This window comes from Thalassophryne amazonica, chromosome 8 (genome assembly GCF_902500255.1).
Source record: "Thalassophryne amazonica chromosome 8, fThaAma1.1, whole genome shotgun sequence".
Lineage (NCBI taxonomy): Eukaryota > Metazoa > Chordata > Actinopteri > Batrachoidiformes > Batrachoididae > Thalassophryne > Thalassophryne amazonica.
Window position 1 is genome coordinate 90,845,006 of NC_047110.1, and position 18,125 is coordinate 90,863,130.

The following is an 18,125-nucleotide window of genomic DNA, read 5'->3' on the forward strand; positions in this document are numbered from 1 at the left end:
TTTTGATCAGCTCATTAAGGGTTGGACTGTCATTGCCGCGGACACCGGAGTTTAATTCCAGATGTATATTTCAGGATATCCATCTTAGTCCTTGAACAAGACATTTAATCTGCATTGTCTCATTTCACCTAGCTATAACTGGGAACTAGCCTTGGCTGGGGAAGTAACCGGTGTTGCAGACCGAACAGCCACCCCCCCCCCCCCCAACCAGAAAACGAGGTGATAATCGGTGATGCTTTGAAATGACGGACGTGCTGTGAACGCAGCAGCTAGCAGCTTGTGTAGCCGCGGCGCTCTGATCATTTCCTCCATCATTTATGACAAAAATAATGCTGAATTTATGTGGAAATGATTGTTGTACAAAAGCTTCAGATATCTGTCGCTGAGATAGATGATGACTGGAGTGCAGTTTTAAGCAGAAACGAGGTGATAACCGGTGAAATGCAGCTGATGACGCATGCGCAATGAAGGCAGGGTGGACCGACTTTTAGGGAGGATCGTTCGGTCTGCAACACCGGCAATGGACTGGCCTCCCATCCAGGGGAGCTGTGGACTCTCACTAGTTTCATGCTACAGCTTGTGAACATGCACGTTGGCCTAGGTGATCTATTTTGTTTTTGTAATTATACAGTTACCACAAAAAAATAATGCAAAGCCTAATATTAGAGTGACATTCACACAGCTTCTGACCACAACTGCACACACAGCATGTATGATGGTTTATGCCACCTATAGTGTATACCACAATTATATATATAGCCATGTGTAAAAAGAAAAAAAAAAAATTCCACAAGAAAAAAAAAATCCTCCCCTCAAGTCAAAAACCTGTGACCTTGAGCCTCTTTCCTGCCTACATTCATAGACGTTTAATGATTTGAAAGTCATATGTTGACTTTTCTTCAAAGGACATTGCAGTAACATAGACAGGAAGACAGACGGAGACTTTACGGAAAGGTGTGGGATAATAACAGGCAAATATGCACAACTGCAGACTCAACCTTGGTTGGAAGCAAACAGAGATGCACACACATTGTCTACATAGTGAGGCTACACTTATGTGATCGTCACACACCATCACGATGTGTTTGCATAGAGTGTGTGCTATAGCTGCAGGGATCTGTGTGCGCGTGCGTATGTGTGTGTCCGTCCCTCCAGTGACCCTCTCTCTGCTGGAAGAGAGTCAAGCAGCCAGAGGTTTTATTTGATTTCAAGATTTGTCCTCTCTCTGTTCCAGTCACTATCTCTCTCAGTTCCTCCATCTATCCACTAGCTTAGTTTTTCTCCCTGTTTCCAGAATCCCGTCATCACTTTCCCCTTTCTCCTGTACACCCCCTCCCCATGCAGCTCCCCCCATTGTCCTCCACCCCCCTCCGCCTGTGAAGTCCTATTTGTTAGAACAGACAGCAGGTTAGCATTAAATATACATGGGGATTGTCAGCCGGTGGCGAACACAAAGGCAGCGAGGCGAGCCCCAACGGAATCCACGCGCGGCCCAGGCAGCGTGGGACTGTGTGTGTGGGATGGGTTGGGGGTGGAGGGGGGGCCCCCTTGCCCCTGTGGGTTTTGTGACTGCCACCAACCTACACACACAAGCGCACACAGGCTAGAGACCAAGGAGGTCAAAAACAGTAGTGCACACACAGATGCTCAAGCATGCAGACATACACAAGCATGTGTGCACAAACATACACACACAGGCGCGCGTGTGCACACACACAGCACGGTGCGACCCCCTCCAGTTCCTCATGCACATCTGTTGTCCATAGGGGCGCAAGGTGACGTACAAACTGAAACCCCCCAGTGAATCATCTCTCTTCTCTCCCAGTCTCACCCAGATGTGCACAGAATACTAAAAGTGGATCCGTGACAAAGTCATCACTCGGTAACAGCGTTTGTTCTTTATAAGAAGCCAATAGACTGTTGCCGCCATTTTGGGTCAGCCGAGAATTGGAAATGAAAAAACACTGGAGTCATTAGCTGAAAATACGTCTGCCAAAGATGGCTGCTGAAGGCGTTCTATAATGTTATTTGTGACGTCACTTCTCAGTGGTGCTGCGACGTCCTGTGGCTATTTGTTAAAATCAGAAATTCTGTCTGAAGTGTGAAATGACCTGCTTCTAAACACCAACATTCCTTCTTACCTGTTGTAATGCAGTAGTACGTCTCGTGTGGTGAGACATGATGGATGCGGTGGTGTTTCCGTGGCAACACCAGATGCCAATCCTGGAGTAATGTGACCCAGCATGGGAGGCCGAAGTAGGAGTGGCTCCACTTATGAATCTGATTGGTCAATGTTACAAAAACCGCCAGGGCGAAGACATAGCAGTCCCAAGGATAGGATGCCGCCAAGGCCTCTAGGAGGAGACAGACAAGCAGACGTTTGTACAAGGACAGTAAAGGTACTAGAATAACTGATCAAACTGTTTCGGGTAATGAACAGGGCCTCACACTCTCACAGGGAGGATGTTCGCAGAAGCCTCAAGAGACAGAGGAGGGTGAGAGGTGGGAGGAAAGATGAAGAGAAAAATGGTGTAAGAGTGACAGAGAATAGGTGAGAGCAAGTTTACATGAGTGCAATGTGACCTCTAATGCAGCAGCATAAAAAGGCAGCAGCACTCACTCAAAAGGTTTCCACAAAACACAGCTTTAACAAATTATGGTGACAATGTTTTCAGGTTGTTTATAATCATGTTCACTGCTTAATTCACAGGAATTAATAAGACTTTGTCAATTCTGGTTATCTGTCTGAGTCTTCATTTAATTCCCTCATCCACCCATTCTCAAACTGTGAGCTTCCATTATGCATCTGTGAAAGTGAGAATGGAGTTTTGAGGAATTCCTGACTGCACTTTACACAAGTTTCACAAAGGATGAGAAAGTATTTTATTTACTTGTCTAAGTGGAGATGGCTCACCAGAATGCAGGAATATTTAGCTTCACACTGTCAGCAACCAAAACTGTGCCAGTGACATTGGAGCGTGTGGCTCACAACAGGTTCATTCACACCATTTGTGTGAATCACTAGAAAAATAAAGACATTTGGAGACCAGATATGTAAATAAACCTCTGACACAAACAACAAACAATATAAATCTACTTAACAGGCATCTTGATGAGCTAGCCTTATGCTATGACATCTATATTACACTTTGGCCATGTTTTGTGGTCACTGACTGCTTGTATTAGCCAGCAGCATCTGATTGAGCTGAATATCTGTCCCCCCCCCCCCCAATCGTTGTCCAAGCCATCAAAGGAGCTGTAGCTATAGCTTAAAGCTGCTTTTAGTAAGTGATTATCAAAAACTACTATCATATGTAACGCTAGTTTGAGGATAAATCACTTTACACCTGGGAAGAAGACCTTATGGAGTCATGAGGTCACTGGACAGAGGTGTTTGGTGATGCTGATAAGTTTACACCAGAACAAAGCTCAAAGTCTTTAGGGTCCTGGTGCTTCCCCAGTGACTTCAGACAACAACTGCATGTCTTTGGTACTGTGCATCACTTGCACTGTGAAGCAACACCAGCTATGACAATTTTGCAATGTAGCACCTTTCTCCGGGCATGATGCAGGTAAGTCAGTGTTAAGCACCTCAGTGGATTGAGAATGCCACAACGCCTGGCCATTGAAAATAGGTGGCAGGTGGACTCGGCGCAGTTCTGTGGTGTAGTGGATGCAGCCCACAAACTGCAACAATTAAATAGCTCTATAAAATGCAGGATTAAGTCCCACAACAGGTTTCACAGTTTGTGTGTGACCATTTTGGGAAATGCATCACTATGCGGTGAAATGAAAGAAGCTGTTCAGTTACTGTTCACACAGCTGCAGCTGCAGGGAAACAAACCCTGCAGTAGCATGATGTACACCTCCCAAAAGTGAGTCTCGCACTTGCTTGTTGACATGTGGCAGATCCATCGCCATCGTCGCCAGCAGACCCACAGCAACAAGCTGGCCTTTACTTTGAAGTAATGGGGTATTATTTTGTGGCAAAATGTGTCTTAATTTAATGAGATTACCTGGTGAGACTGTTCAAGCATTTCTTTTACTCACAAAGATGTTTGTTTAGTTGCTAGAGAACGGGGTTACTATTTAAGATCTGCTGTAAATCACTCGCTATTAACCTCAATTTGGAAACAGAACAATGGTTAAATATGAATGAAAGATGCAACTGTAACTAGATTTCAGTAAGATGCATCACTGCTTTTTGATCTGCTTCCTTTAGGATGTTAATCTGATGTGCCTACGCTTTATCTTTGGCTCATGTGAAAATAATTGCCATTCTGAAATATTACTGACAACTGTCAAAGAAATTCTTGAAATGAAACAACATGAATTTGAAGTGTGTGATGAGTTTCCCTGAGTGGAGCTCTGGCGGTGATTAGCATTGGGGAACAACTTGTTACTGTTGGTGTTGATCTGAGCTGACAGGTGACAGATATTTGAGGACTAAAGCATGGGAGCACCTGTGTGCAGCGTTTCCAAAAAACCACAACAGGAATGAAAACAGTCTGAACCCAGATGGACTCGATCATTGGATGCAGATGAACCTGAGCCGCCATCACCTGTAGAAATGAACGGGCCGAGTACCTGCTGTTTTCCACTAGCGCATACAGTGTTTTAAACTTGACCTTTTCTGCTGGTATGACTTACACATGTCCTCTCCCCCGTCTAAATCCATCCAACCTTGTCTTTCTTGAGTTAAAACAGCAGTCTCTTGACCAAAGCTTGAGTTGCAGACATGACAGCTGGAGAAGTCACCTCACAGCTTTGAGCTTCCACCGTCCTCCTCTGCCTCTGTTTTTGTCCAATGAGCGCTTGACACAGTGAGGAGCTGGACATGACAGGTTTAGATGTCATCTTCCCGCTACATGACCCCCGGTGCTCTCTCACTCCCCCTCTTCTTGCACTTTCCCTCCATCTCCAACTCTTAGCCATGACCTCTTAAGGCGCAAACATGACAGGTGTAGATGTCACTGCGTCCCTCCCTGCCTGTCTCATGACCTCTTGACTCCCTGCAGTGTGTGTGACATGAAAGGTGCGGATGTCACTTATAAGTGGACCTCACAACTTCCCTGTCCCCTCTAATCTTCCCTCCTTTTCACCGATCCAGCCTGCCGACCCTTACAGGTTTGTCCTGCCTGCTCGTCTCTCTGGAGCTGAAAGCATGCTTAGATTTCTAACAAACAACAGTCAACCTTTCTTACATAATAATGACATTCTTTCTTATATTTACAGATGGAAATGGCACCGTGTTCATTTGCATACTAAGCATTGTATTTTCCAGAGTATAAGTCACACCTGTTAAAAAAAAAATGACTCTTGAAGATGAAAACACAAATCACACGGAGTAAGTTGTACCTTATTTTCTGTATGTATCTCAGTTTTTCCTCACATTGTTTCCCTGGGGGAAACTCTGACAATGGGCATGCAACCAGAAGCCACCCAAAGTAGGAACTTGACTACAACTTATACTCCAGAAAATACACTAAACAAGTAAGTCCTATAGGCCCTGAGGCCTGCTGGTGTGTCTAGGACTTCCCCTGGATGGGACGCCAGTTCGACGCAGATGACTTCCCCAGCCAAGGCCAGTAACCCCCCACATAATCAAGCTACATATACTGTAAGGTGACTGTACACTATGAGCTCAAACATAATTACTTATATTCAACACTAATATCCAGTGAACATGAAAACCACCATCAGTGTTCAAATACATCTAATGAAATGAACACTGCTGACAGCATCAAAACAGTAAACTCTATCTTCTTCCTTCCTTATCCTACCGTTCTCTTCACAATCATGTTTCTTTTGTCTTTAAAGAATCACTAAAAATCACTCTTCATTTGTGTTTCCCAACTGTGTGCAGTATTAACACAAGGTTTTTTTAATATATAAATTTTACCACTGGCTACCTGGTGTGTATGTAAGGAACTTGCAGGCCATGTGAGCCAGTGGTATGATGGGGATCATGCAGTTGTCGCCATTGGTTTCAATGAAGTCATGACGAGTGATGGCAGTTGGGTCAATGTGGTGCTCCCTGAAAGGACGAATAAACGCCTGCAGAGACAGAAAGAGACAAACACATATCAAAATAAGAATAGGAAACTGGTACTCATCAGTGATATTTATACTTCTTTTTGGCTGCTCCCATTAGGAGTCAACACAGCAGATCATCAGTCTCCATCGCATCCTGTCCTCTGTCATACAACCACCTGCATGTCCACCCTCACCACATTCATAAACCTCCTTTTTGGCCTCCCTCTTCTCCTTCTGCCAGGTGGCTCCAGCCTCAGCATCCTTCTCCCTATATATCCTGGGTTCCTCTTCTGCACACATCCAAACCATTTCAATATTGCCTCTATCTTTGATTCCAAACTGTCCTACCAGTGCTGTCCCTCTCATATGAGATGAACAACTTGTAGCCATTTACAGTGGGGGAAATAAGTATTTGATCCCGTCAGACAGAATCTTCAACAACAACAACAAAAAAATTGATCCCCTAGAAAAACAGACCTTAACAATTGGTACAGAAACATTTGTCTGCCATTTACGAGGTCAGACATTTCCTGTAGTTCTTGTAGTTTTCACACACTGCAGCAGGGATTTTGGTCCACTCCTCCATACAGATCTTCTCCAGATCTTTTAGGTTTGGAGTTTCAGCTCCCTCCAAAGATTTTCTATTGAGTTCAGGTTTGGAGACTGGCCAGGCCACTCTGTTCTGACTGAGGGAAGGAGGTTGTTTGCCAAAACCTCGCAATGCATGACCTCATCCATCCTCCCTTCAATATGGTGCAGTCGTCCTGTCCCCTTTGCAGAAGAGCACCCCCAGAGTATGATGTTTCCACCCCTATGCTTCAAGGTTGGGACGGTTTTCTTGGGGTTGTTCTCATCCTCTAAACACAGCAAGTGGAGTTGATTCCAAAAAGCTATTTTGGTCCCATCTGACCACATGACCTTCTCCCACGCCTCCTCTGGATCATCCAGATGGTCACTGGTGAACTTCAAATGGGCCTGGACATGTGCTGGTTTGAGCAGGGGGACCTTGCTGCTCTGCAGGATTTTAAACCATGACGGCATTGTGTGTTACTAATGTAATCTTTGCGACTGTGGTCCCAGCTCTTTTCAGGTCATTGACCAGGTCCTCCTGTGTAGTTCTTAGCTTTCTCAGAATCATCCTTACCCCACAAAGTGAGATCTTGCATGCAATCCCAGACCGAGGGAGATTGACAGTCATCTTGTATTTCTTCCACTTTCTCATAATTATGCCAGTTGTTGACTTCTCAGCAGCCTCCCTGCCTGTTGTCCTGTAGTCCATCCCAGCCTTGTGCAGGTCTACAGCTTTGTCCCTGATGTCAGACAGCTCTTTGGTCTTGGCCATGGTGGATAGGTTGGAGTGTGATTGACTGAGTGTGTGGACAAGTGTCTTTGATACAGGTAACAAGTTCAAACAGGGGCAATTAATACAGGTAAAGAGTGCAGAATAAGAGGGCTTCTTAAAGAAAAATTAACAGGTCTGTGAGAGCCAGAATTCTTGCTGGTTGGTAGTGGATCAAATACTTATTTCATGCAATAAAATGCAAATTAATTATTTAAAAATCATACAATGTGATTTTCTGGATTCTCTCACAGTGGAAGTGTACCTACGATAAACATTACAGACCTTTCCGTTCTTTGTAGGTGGGAAAACCTACAAAATCGACAGGGAATCAAATACTTATTTCCCCACTGTAAAGCATCTCGGAACCTGCATGAGAAAATATAATTATATAAAAATATAACTGTTTCATTCCGTTTTTCATTTTGGATCATTTCATTTAACTGTGACACTTTCCACAAAAGTGAAGCTTGCAGTAAAATAGGGATGATTAAATTTGGGGGAAGCTCAAATTTTTTGACAGGTGACTCAAGAGCCCTCAAATCAGTTAGTTCACTGAGCTGCATCAACTGCTTCACAATATAACCTGCATTTATTGCTTTATTATTCTGTTCACTTGTATCACAAATCACAAAATGTTTTCATATTTACAATTGCTAGGTCAGCTGACCGTCATCCAGTCAATCTTCTTACTCTAAATATTTATCATTGCTTTGTGTTGGGTTGAAGAGGAAGATGTGCTTCAAGCTTTGTAGGTTCAGCATCTTGCTGAAGGACACATCGACACAATCAAAACTGCAGATCGAACCCACAGGTTTTTCAGGTTGTGGACAATCCGGTCTCATTTTTCCACTTACACCCAGTATGGTTACAAAGGTAATGCAGAAATGATGTCATGGTGTCATTCATAATTAAAGATGTGCAATAACATCTTGAAGATCTTGAGCAGCAGGTCAAGTGGTCAAAGCTTAGCTTCTTAAATTTCAGACAATAACATCTGGACTTTCTATCAGAGGAGATTTCTGTTGTGAAGCAGCAACAGAAATCAATCATGGATCTGGTGGAGGAGGTGAAGGCATTACGGCTCCAGAACGCCGAGAAAGACCGGCATCTGGTGCAGCTGGAAAATAGAGTGGCTGAATTGGAGCAGTACACCAGAATTAACGACGTCATCATCACAGGTCTTCACATCAAACCACGGTCCTACGCACGGTCGGTAACAGATGAGAGCAGAGGGGAGCCCAGTGAACAGGAGGTCAGCTCTGTGGAAAAACAGGTTGCTGATTTCCTCCTATCTAAAGGTATAGAAATGGATTTAAATAACATTGAAGCGTGCCACCCTCTGCCCCGGAGAAATGACGGTGATAAACGAACCGTCATCATGAGATTCATCAACAGAAAACACAAAACAGCACTGTTAAAACAAGGAAGAAAACTGAAAGGGACAAACGTATTCATCAATGAACATCTCACCAAACGGAATGCCGACATCGCCAGGAAAGCACGTTTCTTAAAGAAACAGGGAAAAATCCAGCACACATGGACTTCAAACTGTAAAATATTCATCAAACTGAACGGATCACCAGAACAAGCAAAAGTCATGGCAATAAGGAACATCGAGGAGCTGGACAAATATGAACAATAGGTATGAGAACTCAAACACATCACAGCACCATGATGCAGACTGGAGCAACCCACTCATCCACATCATCTACACCCGGAGACAAGAGAGACATAATGACTAAGGATAATGATCTGTTTATTTCTGCCCAGGAGCTCTGTCTAGATGCATTAATTATAATAACTCTGCTAACCACCCCTTCGAATCTGAAAATGATCCTGATACCTTTTTCAGTGAGAATATTGTGAGACAGTGCAAATATTTTACAGAAGAACAATTCAAAAATTATAAAATCAATGATGAAAATTTTTCAATTATACATTTCAACAGCAGAAGTCTTTCTCATAATCTGTCCACTATTAATGATTGTTTGAAAACATCCAAAAAACGTTTTTCAGTTATTGTAATTTCAGAAACATGGTTAAATGAGGATAATAAAGATCTGGTATATCTTGATGGTTATGAATTGTTCCTGGTTAATAGGCAGACGAGAAGGGGCGGGGGCGTTGCATTGTTTGTAAGGTCAGATTATAACTGTAAACTCATTAACAACATGTCATTTACAGTGGACAACATCATGGAATGTGTTACCATAGAAATGACATCTATAAACTCCAAAAACATAGTTGTTAGTTGCATTTACAGAGCTCCCGGGACAAATATTGACACCTTTGAAGACATTATCTTAGGAATGTACAACAAAATCAACAGAAATAAGCATTTATTTGTCTGTGGAGATTTCAATATAGATTTTTTAAACCCTCACAATCATCCACAAATTACCTCATTTATAAACACCTTGTACTGTTTAGGACTGTTTCCAACCATCATTCATCCCAGCAGAATAACTATGGACTCAACAACTCTGACAATATTTTAACTAACGTTATATCCGGTAATCTTAGTGGGGGACTACTGGTCAGTGATATCAGTGATCACTTGCCAGTTTTCTCAGTCTTTGAATTGGAGGGTTGTTGTAAGTATCGAAGCAATATCAAATTCATGAGTAGAAAAGTAACACCTGAAACAATTGATAATTTAAGGGAGGATTTATCAAGTCAGAATTGGTCAGATGTTTTTGTTGATGATGTTGACAGGTCATATGATGCTTTCATTTCCATTTTTTCCAGTTTGTATAATAAACACTGTCCATTTGTTGACAAAATATATAGAAATCAATATAGCAACAAACCATGGATAACTAAGGGACTTCAGAGGGCATGTAAAAAGAAAAACGTACTATATAAACAATTCATAAAACTACGAACTAAGGAAGCTGAAAGTAAGTATAAAACATATAAGAATAAGTTAATCAATATCATGAGACTCAGTAAAAAAACATATAATGAGTTACTTGTCAAAAATAGAAATAACATCAAAAACACATGGAACATATTAAATGAAATAGTAAAAAAGAATAGAGTAACTAGAGATTATCCTTCATTTTTTCAGAGTAACAACTACATCACGATTGATAACGACGAGTCTATTGCTGAACACTTTAATGAATACTTCGTTAATGTGGGTAAAAATCTTGCCAGTAAGATTGACTCATCAACTAATAACTTCTGGGTAAATAATTCAATGTTTAACAAATCTGTTTCAATGTTCATTGGTGGTACTCATGAAAGGGAAATACTTGATCTGGTTCATGGTTCAAAAAGTAAGAAATCGACTGATTTTAATAATTTGGATATGGCTTATTAAAAAAAGTTATTGATTGTATAGTAAAACCGTTCAATTATATTTGCAATATGTCACTAAGTACTGGTAAATTTCCTTCTCAAATGAAAATAGCCAAAGTAATTCCTCTGTTTAAAACTGGTGACAAACACACATTTTCTAATTATAGACCTATGTCACTCCTGCCACAATTTTCCAAAGGTTTGGAAAAAATATTTGCTAAAAGATTAAATGATTATTTACTGAAGCATAACATCATTTGTGAAGAACAATATGGATTCAGAAGGTCTCGAACTACATCACATGCTTTGATGGACTTTGTGGAAAGTATAGCAACTGCAATTGATAATAAACAATACACAATAGGTGTTTTTTTTTATTTACAGAAAGCGTTTGACACAATTAACCATGGAATACTATTAAGTGGTTCATTCAGGCCCGAGGCATCGGTGGCGGCGATACATCCAGGCCCGAGGCGTCGGCTACATCCGCGGCTAGCAGCGGCTACATCCAGGGCTGGCGGCGGCTACGACCGTGGCTGGGGCGGCTGTGAACGAGGTTAGCAACGGGGAGGGTTGGGGTGCGGCTACCGGACCTGTGGTGGTGGAGGCTACTGGTGAGAATTGTTTTTGTAATCAATAGTGGCCATACTGAGCCACGACAGTCGGCATGGCACCACCCAGGAAAACAGATAAACTCGAGGAAGATATAGAGGAGATAAAGACCTCATTAAACCATATATCAAAAGACATGTCTAATCTAGACAAACTGATGGTGGAAATTAAAGAACTCCAAAATCTGGTTAAAGAGAAGGACAAGATCATTAAGAAACTTGAGCAACGTGTAGATGAACTTGAACAATTTACTAGAAAAGATGACGTTATAATATCTGGACTAGAAACAAGGCATCGGACATATGCAAGGGTGGTGGATTCTGGTGTAGCCAGTGGGGAGGATGCACCACCTGAAGAAAGACAACAAGTTACAAACTTTTTATATCAAAAAGGTGTTGTCATCCATCAAAACACAATATCAGACTGTTATACTATTCCAACTAAAGATAGAAAAAATAAACTATCTAACATTGTTATACGATTTACAAGCAGAAAATATAAATATGAGTTATTAAGACAGGCAAAGAATTTGAAAGGAACGAGTGTCTATATAAATGAGCATCTAACAAAAAAAAAATGCAGATATTGCTAGGGAAGCAAGACTACTAAGAAAACAGAAACATATTGTTGCTACATGGGTCTGGAATTGTAGGGTGTGGATTAGAGTGAAAGAAGGAACAAACGGTATACAAATCAAAAACATGGAGGACCTTACGAAATACAGACCTGAATAGACAATCAAATATAACATCTGTTGGTAATTGGACCAACAAAAAATCAGATTAAACATGGAAACAGAGGATAAAATATATGACACAGACACTAATATTGATGAAAGTATATTTGACTTAAAAACGATTGGTTGTGAGTATTATACAGTAGAACAGCTGAATAGTGAAAAAATTGCAGAAGATACCCTGTCACTCATACATATAAACAGTCGAAGCTTGTATTGTAAAATGTCACAAATAAAAGATTATTTAAATCAGTTTAAAAATAGATTTAGTATTGTTGCAATCACTGATTCTTGGCTTAAAGATGATCTCATGGATGAAGTTCAAATGGAGGGATATAAGCTGTATTTTGTAAACAGAAGATATAAAAAAGGCGGTGGTATTGCTCTGTATACAAAAACAGATCTGATGTGTACAATTGTTGAAGAAATGACAATTATGAATGATGTCATAGAAATTGTAACAGTGGAACTTGTACATGAAACATCTAAGAATATTTTAATTAGTTGTGTATACAGAGCACCAGATTCTTGTGTTGTGAAATTTACAGATAAAATAATTGAATTATTCCATCAAATTAAAAACAAAACGCTTTTTATGTGTGGGGACTTTAATATTAACATAGAAAGCTCCAGCTGCCAAAGATTAAGTGATTTTGTGAATACAATGTATAGTTTGGGGTTATTCCCCTTGATAACAAAACCAACCAGAATTACATCGCAAAGTGCAACGGTAATTGATAATATATTTACAAACAGAACAGATGAAATTATCAAGAATGGGATCTTCATGACAGATATTAGCGACCATTTACCAATTTTTTCAATATTTAAATATAAAAATAGGTACAACAAAAAAACTGATATAAACTTTAAAAGAGATAAGTCAGTAAAAGCCTTAGAGGCATTAAAATATGACCTTAAAAATCAAAACTGGGAAGAAGTTTATGTCAGTGATGTTAATGTAGCATATAACTCATTTATGAAAATATTGATGAAATCATACAATAAAAATTGTAAATTAATTGAAATTAGTAAGAAAAGAGTAAATAAACCATGGCTGACAAAGGGAATAAAAAATGCTTGTGCAAAGAAAAACTATTTATACAGGTGCTTTTTAAAATTGCAAACAAAGGAATCAGAACATAAATACAAAAAATATAAAAATAAACTATTAACAATAATTAGGAAACAAAAAAAAGATTATTACAGTGAAAAACTAAATAAGAGTAAAGATAATATGAGGGTAACATGGGGAATTATAAAAAGTGTGATTGATAGTGATGGAACGAAAGAAACTATTCCAAATTACTTTGTTAAGGAAAATAAAGAGATATATGATATAAAAGAAGTTGCAAATGGGTTTAATGATTATTTTTCAAATGTAGGGTCAAGTCTGGTGGGAAATAAACCAATAATAGAAGATAAATTATGTACATTGGTAAATACGGTCAATAGTATTTTCCTGGACAATGTGGAAAAAGATGAAATAAGAAATATTGTAAAAAACTGTGTAAGCAAAAGATCAACTGACCATGAAGATTTAGACATGATGACTGTAAAAAGTATAATAGAAATTGTTATTGAACCATTTACTTATATTTGTAATCTGTCTCTGTCAACTGGGGTTTTTCCAGATGAAATGAAAATTGCTAAGGTAGTCCCATTATATAAAAATGGAGACAAACATAATTTTTCTAATTACAGGCCTGTATCATTGCTTCCACAGTTTTCTAAAATTATGGAAAAAGTTTTTATAACAAGATTGGATAAATTTATTGAGAAACATCATATTTTAAATAATGCTCAGTATGGATTCAGAACAAAACATTCGACAGCTATGGCAATTATGGAACTAATAGAGAAAATATCAACAACAATAGATAATAAGGATTATTTTGTAAGTATTTTTATTGACCTGAAAAAGGCTTTTGATGTTATAGACCACTCAAGATTGCTCCACAAGTTACAACAATATGGAATAAGAGGTGTTGCACATCAGTGGGTAAAAAGCTACTTAGAAAATAGAAACAGTTTGTTCAGATAAATAATACCAAATCAGAATTGTGTAACATTATTTATGGAGTACCACAAGGATCGGTACTTGGACCCAAACTGTTTATTTTGTATATCAATGATTTTGTGAATGTATCCAATGTGCTTGGCAGCATTTTATTTGCTGATGATACAACGCTGTTTTACTCTGGATCAGATATACAGGAAGTAGCACAAGTGATAAATACAGAGTTGGAAAAAGTTAAACATTGGTTTGATATAAACAGATTGTCACTAAATATTAATAAGACAAATTTCATATTGTTTAATGATAGAGCGAAAGAAAATAATGTGTCATTACAAATAGATGGAATGGATATACAAAGGGTAAAAGAAATGAAATTTTTAGGAGTCATGATTGATGAAGATCTTACATGGAAGTCACACATAAATTACATAAAAGGAAAAATAGCGAAAGCCATTGCTGTTTTGCATAAAGTAAAATATTCATTAAATAGTTATGGTTTATTAACATTGTACAATTCATTGATTGTCCCATATTTAACTTACTGTGTAGAAATCTGGGGATCAACATATACAACCTATATAAAACCTTTATTTATTTTGCAGAAAAGAGCTTTAAAAGTGATTAGTAACAGTGGTTTTAGAGATCCATCTAATCCATTGTTTATTAAGTATAGGGTACTTAAATTTCATGATTTAGTTGATTTGAAAATATTACAAACGATGTACCAAGTTAATAACAATACTTTACCAACAAACATTCAAAATATGTTTGAAAAAAGAGTAAGTAGTTATAAATTGAAAGGAATAGAAGTCTTTAAAAAACCAAGATTTAGAACCAAAGTAAAGGAAAGGAGTATTGCAGTAAATGGTGTCAAATTATGGAACAATCTTAATAAAGAAATTAAAGAATTAAGGTCGCTTAAATTATTTAAAAAACATATTAAATTAGATGTATTAAGTAAGTATGAAACTATGAAGTAAGTCAGTGGGCTGCAAGAAAGTCAAAAAAAAAAAGTAAACTGTTAATAATGTTTGGAGTGTCTTAAGTTTAAATGTAACCTGTCAGTGATGTAATCTATTAATTAATGGTCATAATTATGAAATGGGTCAGTGGTATGTGACAAGTTAAAGAAATGCAATCTGTTAAATAATGTTGACTATGATGCTGTATATTGAAAGATTGTATTGTTAAAAGGGGCAGAAATCATAAGACTTGTTCTTCTTTCTGCTCCTTTTCATTCTGGTATTGTGGTGCTTTTGTTTTTTGCTTTTCTGTTTTTCTTTTAAATGAATGAAATAAATATTAAAAGAAAGAAAGAAAAAAAAGAAAGTAAACTGCAGAAATATGGAATCAGAGGTCTGGCATATGAATGGATAGCTAGTTATTTACAAGGCAGATTTCAGTATGTTCAATTCAATAATACAAATTCTGAACTCAGGGATGTCACATGTGGGGTGCCGCAGGGCTCAGTGCTGGGTCCTTTGTTGTTTATAATCTATATAAATGATATAAGTTGGGTGTCGAGTTCACTGAGATGTGTCCTTTTTGCGGATGATACAACTGTGTTCTGTAGCGGTGAAAATCTTGAACAGCTTCTGGACATAGTGGAGAAAGAACTGGAAAAATTTAAGGTTTGGTTTGACGCTAATAAGTTGTCACTCAACCTTGGGAAAACTAAATGTATTATATTTGGAAATAAACAGGCACCCAAATGTAAAAATTTAACTATAAACAATAAGGAAATTGAGTTAGTAACAGAGAATACATTTTTAGGTGTTATAATTGATAATAAACTTAGCTGGAAACCACATATAAATTATGTGAAATCAAAATTGTCAAAAACTATAGCCATTTTGTATAAAGCCAAAGACCTACTGCCGCAAGAAGGGTTACTTACTTTATATCATTCTCTGATGGTACCATATATGACATATTGTGTTGAGTCATGGGGAAACACTTACAAATCAAATACCAATCCAATATTCCTTTTGCAAAAACGAGCCATACGAATCATCTGCAATAAACAATATCGTGAACCAACTCATTCTCTATTTGTGTCTTTAAATTTATTAAAATTCATTGATTTGGTCGATTACATTACAATTCAAACTTTATTTCGAGCGAAAAAACCAAGCCTTACCGAGACATGTCCAGAGTCTGTTCCGATTGAGGGAATCCAGATATAGTTAAGAGGTTGTGCAATTTTTATGAAACCACCAGTAAGAACAAATGTAAAGGGTTTTTGTGTGTCTGTGGTTGGGGTGAGGAAATGGAACAAATGTTCAACAGAGGTTAGAATGAGTAGTACCTTAGTGAGATTTAAGAAACTACTCAAAAAGAACATTATGTCTAAGTATCATAAAGAAGCAAATATAATTTGATTTATATGGAATGTTCAATTTATAAGTGGGACTTATTGTATATTTGAATGTGTGGGTATGTATATGCGTATGTAGATATATAGATATGGGTAGGTGTATATGTATATAAGTGACTGTGTATATGTATGTATATATTTATGTTTGTAAAGTATATACGTATGTATATAGGTATATGTGGCACAGCCCAAGCAGAGGGTCACCCCCAAGAGCCTGGTCTGCTTGAGGTTTCTTCCCTATAGGGAGTTTTTCCTCACCACAGTTGCCTAGTGCTTGCTCTGGGGGTTGGTAAGGTTAGTCCTTACTGGCGTAAAGTGCCTTGATTCGACTTTCTTATGATCTGGTACTATATAAATATAAGTGAATAGTATATTGATGTGTATGTCTGTGTGTCGACATGTAGTAGTGAATTTATATTTATGTAAATATGACTGATTAGAATTGTTGGACTTGTACTAGCAGGGGTGGGCGCTAATAAGCTTTGCTTCAGCCCACACCCTTTCGGACTCACTAGTTTTGTCTGTTTGTTTGTGGAATTGTTTTTCTATTTGAATATTTTGTGTGCCGAATTAAAAAAACTTTGTCACTTTGTCTATTCAATGCTTGCATGGACTGGTGGATAGGGTTGTAGAATGTGGCTTAGGTGCTTTTCGTCAGTGAAAACAGGTATACCGTTTTTGACTTTGCAGATTATGTGATAATATTTGCAGAATCAATGGATACCCTAATTGCAACAACTGAGAGGCCAAGCCAGAGTGTCTGGGTTTGTGACTGTCCTGCATAAAACCTAAAGCCTGATTTATTCTTCCACAACTCCGTAACTCTGTGGCCATGCAATTGCGTCAAAATGGGTGTGACCCTTTTGAAGCTCTTCGTCACATTGGTGGGTGTTGTAATGCAATTTACCACCGGAATAGTAGGGGGTATGGCATGAAGAAAAACGCAGGGACTTTCTTTCTGCCTGCACCACCGCCGCTGGTCTTTTTTTTTCCCCTCCTTTTTTGGACCAATTTGTCCCTCAAAGACTTCCGCTTCTTTATATAATCATCAACCTCCAAACCAATGTTACGTGCAATTTCCCTCTGTTTTTCAAATCTGTGTTGTAAAGTTGGTCATATTTGTGGACTTCTGCCAATCTATTTGATTCATGATTGAAATGTAATCAGCGTGCGCACTGTAAAAACTTTTAATCAGACTTTAAATATGACTGCGAGGAAGGAGTGAAAGCGGAAAACTGACCAATCACAGCTCTTGCAGTCTCTGTCGTTTTAACACGTAGTTTAAACTTTTGGGAGGTGTACATCGGGCTACTGAGGGGGACCCAGAGAGGGTACGCAGCGATGCAGAGGGCTCTGTGTGGTTACAGAGCTGCAGAGACGGTCCAAGTGTTGAACTTGTAGAGAAATTTATCTGTCATTAGCCTTTGAAATAAAATAAATGCCTGAAAAGAGCTCACTGAATCATGAGGTTACTAGACAGAGATGTTTGCTAATAACACTACCTTTGCAGGAGAATTGACATTAAAAACTTTAAGGCCCCAGTGCTTCATACCTTCCTGTATGGGTGTGAAATGTCATAAGCAACATGTGCATGGTCAAAAAGAGCTCTAGTTTTGTCTTATCTGACCAAATGACACACTTCCAGTAGGCATAATCTTTCTCAAGGTTGGCCTCAGCATACTTCAGTCTGGCTTGAAGG

At 38.8% G+C, this 18,125-nt stretch overlaps 1 protein-coding gene across 2 annotated transcripts in view; it reads right to left on the minus strand.

Annotated features, from left to right (window-relative positions):
• Positions 1 to 18,125, minus strand: part of si:ch211-212o1.2 (uncharacterized protein LOC492735 homolog) — a 177,123-nt gene that overhangs the window by 26,163 nt on the left and 132,835 nt on the right. For both annotated transcript variants that reach the window (XM_034176971.1, XM_034176970.1), the window contains exons 4-5: positions 5,913 to 6,057; positions 2,142 to 2,354 (exon numbers count right to left, since the gene is read on the minus strand). In XM_034176971.1, the coding sequence (XP_034032862.1) occupies positions 2,142 to 2,354; positions 5,913 to 6,057 (358 nt within the window). The remainder of the gene's footprint in view (positions 1 to 2,141; positions 2,355 to 5,912; positions 6,058 to 18,125) is intronic.